The following is a 6,956-nucleotide window of genomic DNA, read 5'->3' on the forward strand; positions in this document are numbered from 1 at the left end:
CTGATATGATATCATTCGCTAATGTCACGTCCTTCTCAAATATATACCCCCGACAGAGGATGCTAAACTAAAAAGAGCTATCTCACAGATCAGGTGAAGAAAAATGGGAGCGAAAACAAAAGAACCAAACAAGTATTGCCATATCGCCCGTCAATCATAAGTCGTTATCATGATAAACTCCGAACACCCTGCTGCCCTAAATGTCGTATGCCGATCAAAAAACTACATCATAAAAGTACATGCTAAAAAATAAGTCTCTTCCTTTTTACAGAAGTTGAAGGATCACTGATGCCAATACATACCTTATGAATCACATCTGTCCATTACCCCACCTCTCCTATACTCCTCAATCATAGACAAAAAAACTGCGAAAATTACCCTTTCAGTAGCCGCTCCCTTACAATCTCCTTTTCTTCCGAAAGATGCCGTTCCGCCCATGCCTGTAATCGGATCAGTCAGATACTCTGGGAGAAAGCGATATCTCAATCTAAACGAACAAGTATCTCAGCAGCTGCACGCATTTCATGCATTGCTCTATCATAAACCCCCATTACCTCGCTGACCCCGCCACCTCCAGCTTCTCCGTTCTGCTCATCGATTGATGAGGGGGACTTTTCAACGAGATATTTTATCTGCGAGAGAGCGTGAAGGGCGGACAACGATTGGCGTAAGGACTCTTTAAGCAATTCCTCGGGCGAGGGCCAATGCACCGGTGCGTCAAAATTTGAAGGTGTTGTGGGAGTTGGGGTTGGGGTGGGTTGGAGTGAGAGGAGATTCTGTTGACAAGTTCGTTCGTCACCGTCAGTCTACCAACCAACCAACAAACAAACAAACAAACCAGCTCAGCTCATCAACAACAAAGTCCCGCTTTCGACTACCGCCCCCTCTCCCCGAGTCCATAACCCCCCAGTAGAGGGTGGAAGAAAACGAACCATAGCCTGGGAAATCTTCGAAAACCCCTCCTCAACCCCCTCCCGTGCCATATCCACATCACCTCCACCCCCCCTATTTTCGCAACCCCCCACCTCAATCCATCCACTCCCGCTACTTCCCCCGGGCGACATACTCCCTCTGGACATAATCGAGCTTCGTCGTTTACGTGCCAGGGAAGACGTGGGCTTACACGGGGGCTCGGAGGAGCGCGGGGACGTCGGGTACGGCGAAACGTGGACGTTGTTGGCAGCGATAGCGGTATGGACTGTAGAGCGACGCTTGAGGCGGGAGGCTGTGGACGTTGCGGGCGTTGTGAATAGCGGTGTTGTTGTGGCCGTCGCGGTCGCTGTTGTTCTGGCCGTGTCCATTTTTTGAGTTTTCGGTTTATTTCTCTGAAGGTTGTGTGGGGAGGGAGGGGGTGTCTGGGGCCGGGCGAAGCGAAGCGAGGGAGCTTAGCGGGAGGAAAATGGGTGAGCGCTTGAGAAACCTTGTTGTTCGATTGATGTGGCGGTGCATAATTGATGGCATCATAATATTATTATGATACTGGTATGTTGGTCACGGATGGGCACTCGTGTGTCACAGTGTGTGGCTAGTGGTTGTCGTCGGATTGGCGGAAATGCATTTTCCCGCAAAACACATTATTCGCTGGCAAAGCGCTTGGTGCTTCGCCCAGGTACAGCCAAATGTCATATCTCACCTCCACGTATACAAATCAGAGACACACAATCCAACTTTTGAGGTATTCGTTCGCCGAACGAAAGCTAGCACATCAGCTCATTTGTCCATCTCATCGTTTCATACCGGGGGTAAAGAAAAATCCGACCAAGGCTGAAACGGACCAAAACACCACACCTCATCAACTCCATCGCGCTATCATACAGCTCAACGGATGCGCACGGCAACCCACTGTACCTGCATATCTCGAAACATCCCCGACCTTGTGGTTTGACATCATAAGGCTGTGCTAAATTTATGGTGTCCGTGGTCGTTTCGGATAAAGGTGTGGTAGGCGGGGATAAGGAGGCGGAAGAGTGGGCAGAAGGGGTACCATATCACAACGTGGGATAGTTTTTCTAGAAGGATGCAAGGTCTATCATACACGTCATGGGTAGGCGGGAACCATATCAAGGTGCCCATCGCACGGCCAAAGTTCATATAGTTTAAGGCTGAAACAACCGTTTTCTGCACCTTGGCTGCTTGGTTGGTAGTGGCTCTACGCATGTGTGATCGTTGACGTCGATGCAACGCTATCGGGGACGCTGTATTGTATGGGGACCAACAGGAATGGGGGTGGGGACGGGAGAGAGCTTGCGCAGTACGGTAGATACCACAGGCACATTGTAATGTCCCGTCCGTTGTGAATGAGATGAGAGGATAGAAGAAAGGGCGTCATTTCGAGATCAATCTAGTCCATTATTGCATGATTTTAGCATGAGAGGATGTCATATGTTGGGGTCCCTTTTATGATCGCATACTTGGGGAAGAGCCATGCAGGGGCCCGACATCGCATGAGTGGGCAGAAACTGCATGAGTATGATACCCGGATTTTGGAATCTCTGCGGCCTCTTCGAACCTGGAAATTCCAGATGACCGGGGAACAGATTAAGTCATCTCTTACCTGCGCCGATCTGCACCCTGCATTCAACCTAAACCAACAAAGTATTTAATTAAGCCTAATCGGGAACTGGCGGAGAGCCCATTCCGATAGGAATTCATCCCTCCCGAAACCCGGGGGTGGATCCAAGAATCGGATTTCTCCAGTTCTTTGTGTGCCAATAAACCCCCTGGGATAATATTATGACCTCGAATTGCCGAGTAAACGTCGGCTAATATTGGCTGGGAACTAAAGAGGCCTATTCTCCTGATTCCGAGGTGGTATTCGAAAAACTCCATCCAACGGGAGCAGCTGATAGGGGAGGAAGTGGCGGGATCGGGTGGAATCGTTATCGATTCTTTCGTTGTCCGTATAACCTCATACTGTGAGAGCGCACAAGCCGTAGGTAGTGAGGACGCTAGCCCGTAGTATTGTATTTGCTTCATCAAAACATGGAAACTGCCACTTTGTGCAATTTGTACTACAGTAGTCCCAATATCTAGAAATCTAAAACGCTTCCAAAAGAGACCCTCGGAGAGATATATATTCTATCTTTCCTCACCCGTTCTCGATAGAAAAAGGCGACTCGAATTCTTAAAATAGCTGTCCGATCAACACAAAACCACTGGTGCCGGCTCCCCCGGTCTCGCGCTCCGAGACGGCATCATTCCCTCCCCCAGATTCTCTCCCCCATCTACCAACACTCCGGGAATCCTAGGGTATCTAGACCACCCCGGCGTCGCACTGGTGCACGATTCCCCCGCTAACTCAGTCACCCTTACATTTTAATCAGTGGCTTTGGTTTTAACGGATACCAAAACAATCTCTTCCTACACAGCAAGTTTCTCAGTCTCCTGCATTTTCCGGTGGAACAAACACATCGGGGCCTGTGTGCCGCCCAGTTTGTTGGAGCGCTGGTAGAAAGTTGTGTATTCGAGTGCTCGGCTTTGTTTCATGGAGGGGAGAAGGAATGATGAAAGAGGGTTGATCTCATTTTTATGACAGGGGATTGGTGCTGAGTGATTTGGGATTTGGAATGGGTGGATGGGAGACAGGCTGGTCGGCATATAGCTCTACTACTGTACCCTTTCGATTTTATTTACGATAGGTTGGTACGTGTATCGTTTGTGTGCCATGGAAATCTCACTTGCACCTTATACATATTAATATCTCAAGCCTAGTACTCACGCATTAAAACACCGTACGACGCATCAGTGCATGAAGTTGGACGAGAACCGAAGGAAAAGAAAGAAATAAATCATATAGTATAACCATATCAAAAAATATCGAGTGGATCACAAACTATCACTCCAAGCTTCATTCTCGAAAGAAAGAAAAAAGAGAAAATGGCTCACACATCCAGTCTCCCAAAACTAGTACAAGTACAAGCACAATACCGTACTCCGAGAAAACCCCCTCACCAACGGGACACAAAAGTAAGTTCTGGAATATGAAACTTTGGAATCCACTCTAACTGTTCGCACTAATCGATATCTTCTGCGTGGGCTCGCGGGAGCAATGCATGGCATGTCGAGGTGCTGGATGGGGGATCTGGTAGCGCCTTGGTCCATATCGACCCGAATGTTGATTCCCGGATGGTGGTAGAGTCGGGCTGGGGGTAAAGGTGGGTATTTTCATATAACGCCGGTGCCCGGGCTTCCGTGGGTGTGTGTTCTGTGGGGATATGTGGTGGGGTGACGTGCAACTCGCCGCCGTGATGCTGTGGATTGACGCACATGGTCTTGGAAACGGACCGCTTGTCGCTTGCACGATATTCCTCGGGCTCCGGGCTAACTGGCGGTTCTAAGTTGAAGTTAAACTTTGGGTTTGGTTCGGCGCTAGTCCTAATGTACAAGTAAAAGACTTAATATAATACTCCGGGAGTAGTGCGGAACCGAGGTGCTATCTTATGATGGATTGGAATTTAGGCCGAGAAAGCTAGTGTGTACGGGGCGTTATTAAGATCTAACTTGATTGTAACAGATCTAGATTAAATAACCTGTAGGACCTTGCTCTAAGGATCAGCTAAGCTACCGCCGGCCAAGGAGGGCAGGTGCTGACTTAGGGATGTACTACATTTCCTCACTCACGATCAACAAGGATCACCTTGGAGTAATGAGAGAGTAGGGGATTCCGTGCGGGGTTCAGGAATGCCAGCATCTTTGTATGAAGTCGGGGTGCAGAGGTAGGGGATGGAAATGCGAGTGACTGCGGGTGGCGCGACCATACCGATCTCATAATATTATCACAATAATTCTCTGGGTTCAAGATCTCGGCGCATAATGAGGTCGCGGTTGTTGAACTGGGACTTGGGCGTCTCTCGGTATGTCGATATAGGAGAAGCAAGAGCGGTGATATGAACCCCAGGGACGGCGTTTTGTTCTACCCGCGAAGCGAAGGGGGCTTTTGTAGTGCTTAAATTTGGGTACCGGGTTGGTGGGGTGTGTTTAGTGAGAAAAGATGTACTCGTATACTTGGCGGGGGCTTGGATCCTGGAGCCTGGGATGCGGGGTTTGGATCTGCGGTTACGTGTAACTTACCTTCGGAGGATGGGGGATACGTGCCTTGTCGGACGTTCTGGTTCCCTGGTGCAATCTTCAACAGGGGTACGCCGAAGGCTGGAAGATGGCGGACAGGGGTATTGGCGGGCATAAAAGTGGGTAAAAAGAAAATACCCGCCATTGATCCCTGTCAACTACTATACCCCTCCGGTTTTTTCGTCGAGCCCCCGTTGAAGACTATGTATTTGAAGTATTGTGCCCAACCTACGTGTGTCTAAGCATCGTGTAATAGCCATGACTTCAATTTGGATGCCGCCGGTATCATCAAAGCCTTTTATTTTTTTTTATTTCAAAATCGTGGAAACAACAAATATAGATATTGCTAATGGCCCATCTCCAGAAAAGCCCGCATACCCTGACCGCCGGCAATATCTCCAAGCACAGACTTACCCCTCTCCTGTGGAGTATATAGGTCGGGTGTCTAAATGCCGGTATATTCATTTCTGTTCCTGAGGAGTCAACAAAGAGGGCGACAAAAGGATGAGTGGAGATTGATATCGCCTTGCGAGTGAAGAAACGCCTATGTCTGTGTGAGAAAGATGACCTGGAAGGAGGGGTGTAGTGTAGGGCCCCTTGTAGAGAGAGAGTAGGCTAAAGACAAGGGACACGTGAAAGTAAAAGAGAAGGATAATGAAACATAAGAGATCTATCGCAATCCCCAAATCCCAAATCTTCAAACAATACTGGCGCAGAATCCAGCATACGTGATCAGTGCCTACTGGCAATCCGTTCCATCTCCAACGTCCCATATCCGCACTATCCAAATCCAGCAAGTATACTGGTGTGAGTTTTCTATGCACCAAAGGATTGCGGCGCGGACGCCGAAACACAAAGTCTATCCACAGCACGTCCAAACATCTTCTCGGTATCAGGTGGACTTTATCGCTGTGAAGGGAGCAACTGATCGCGCTAATCGCAAACCACGCCCCCACCAACCTATCCGATGCTACGGCTGGGCGCCGGGGAACAGCCAACTTCAAGATCGGTTAAGAACCTACGTTCCTGGGCTCGGGCACTGGTTTTGCCGGCGTTCTGGTCAGTCCTGGGCGCGGTATTGGACAACTTAGTCACGATTCTATGAGGAAAAGAAGTGGTAGTGGAGATAGTCTTTGCTAATCTGAGGAGTACAGCGTTGTAAGGTAGTGATAGTACAAGGCGAGAATTAGCTTTACGGCTGCGATGCAGATCATACATATATGAACAATTCCTGCTTGTTCGGTAATTACCTGGTCGTGACTGTACGCTTCTTGCTTGTTACGGTTGATCAATTTTTCGATTCCGGCACTCACTACACGGAGCTATGATATCTAGACGTAGCTGCTCACAGTATGGTGTGGTGGTTGCATGCAACCCGAGTGTATATATGGCAATAGGAAGTGGTGTAAAGAGGGGGAATACGGGGAGGGGGGGATTTTCAACAACAAGGTCTACGGACAGCTGTTTGGACACTTGAATTGATGGTATGGCGACTGGAAGACTAGTATGAAGAACCCAAGCGAAAATCTCAGAGGAATAGTCCAGAGAACAAAAGATAGAGGGGGAAGGAGTAGCTACTGGCTGACAAACCGAGTGTAGACGATCGAATGGAGAGGGATGGGACCGATGATCAATAGAACAACTAACAAAGGAGAACAGGCCGCCTTTTATCCTTCACGGATCATATAGATCCTTCCCCGCCTTTTTCCGGTGTATGCGAGACCCTTCATCACATCTGATTACGGTAAGCTCCCATTGCCTTGTCATTTCCAGCTCCTCTGTTTCCTGCCGAGGGTAAGAGTATAGGGCCGAGGGCATGAACTGGCTGAGGTAGCGGTTGTTCTCCTAGTGTCAATAGCTGCCGGGGGTCAGTAGTGGTCGGATAGGAG

At 49.0% G+C, this 6,956-nt stretch overlaps 2 protein-coding genes; one reads left to right on the forward strand and one right to left on the reverse strand.

Annotated features, from left to right (window-relative positions):
- Positions 1-319: 319 nt before the first annotated feature.
- GSTUM_00008401001 (uncharacterized protein) lies at positions 320-1,362 on the reverse strand. XM_002840022.2 has 3 exons: positions 933-1,362; positions 498-776; positions 320-440 (listed from the first exon to the last, which is right to left on the reverse strand). Exons 1-3 carry the CDS (start codon positions 1,299-1,301, stop codon positions 375-377), a joined length of 714 nt encoding a protein of 237 aa, XP_002840068.1. The 5' UTR covers positions 1,302-1,362; the 3' UTR covers positions 320-374.
- A 257-nt stretch (positions 1,363-1,619) lies between these two features.
- On the forward strand, positions 1,620-2,361 carry GSTUM_00008402001 (uncharacterized protein; the record flags this gene model as incomplete). XM_002840023.2 has 1 exon in its annotated part: positions 1,620-2,361. One exon carries the CDS (start codon positions 1,620-1,622, stop codon positions 1,902-1,904), a length of 285 nt encoding a protein of 94 aa, XP_002840069.1. The 3' UTR covers positions 1,905-2,361.
- Between the last annotated feature and the right edge of the window lie 4,595 nt (positions 2,362-6,956).

The sequence above is a fragment of the Tuber melanosporum genome, assembly GCF_000151645.1.
Source record: "Tuber melanosporum whole genome shotgun sequence assembly, scaffold_46, strain Mel28".
Classification (NCBI taxonomy): Eukaryota; Fungi; Ascomycota; class Pezizomycetes; order Pezizales; family Tuberaceae; genus Tuber; species Tuber melanosporum.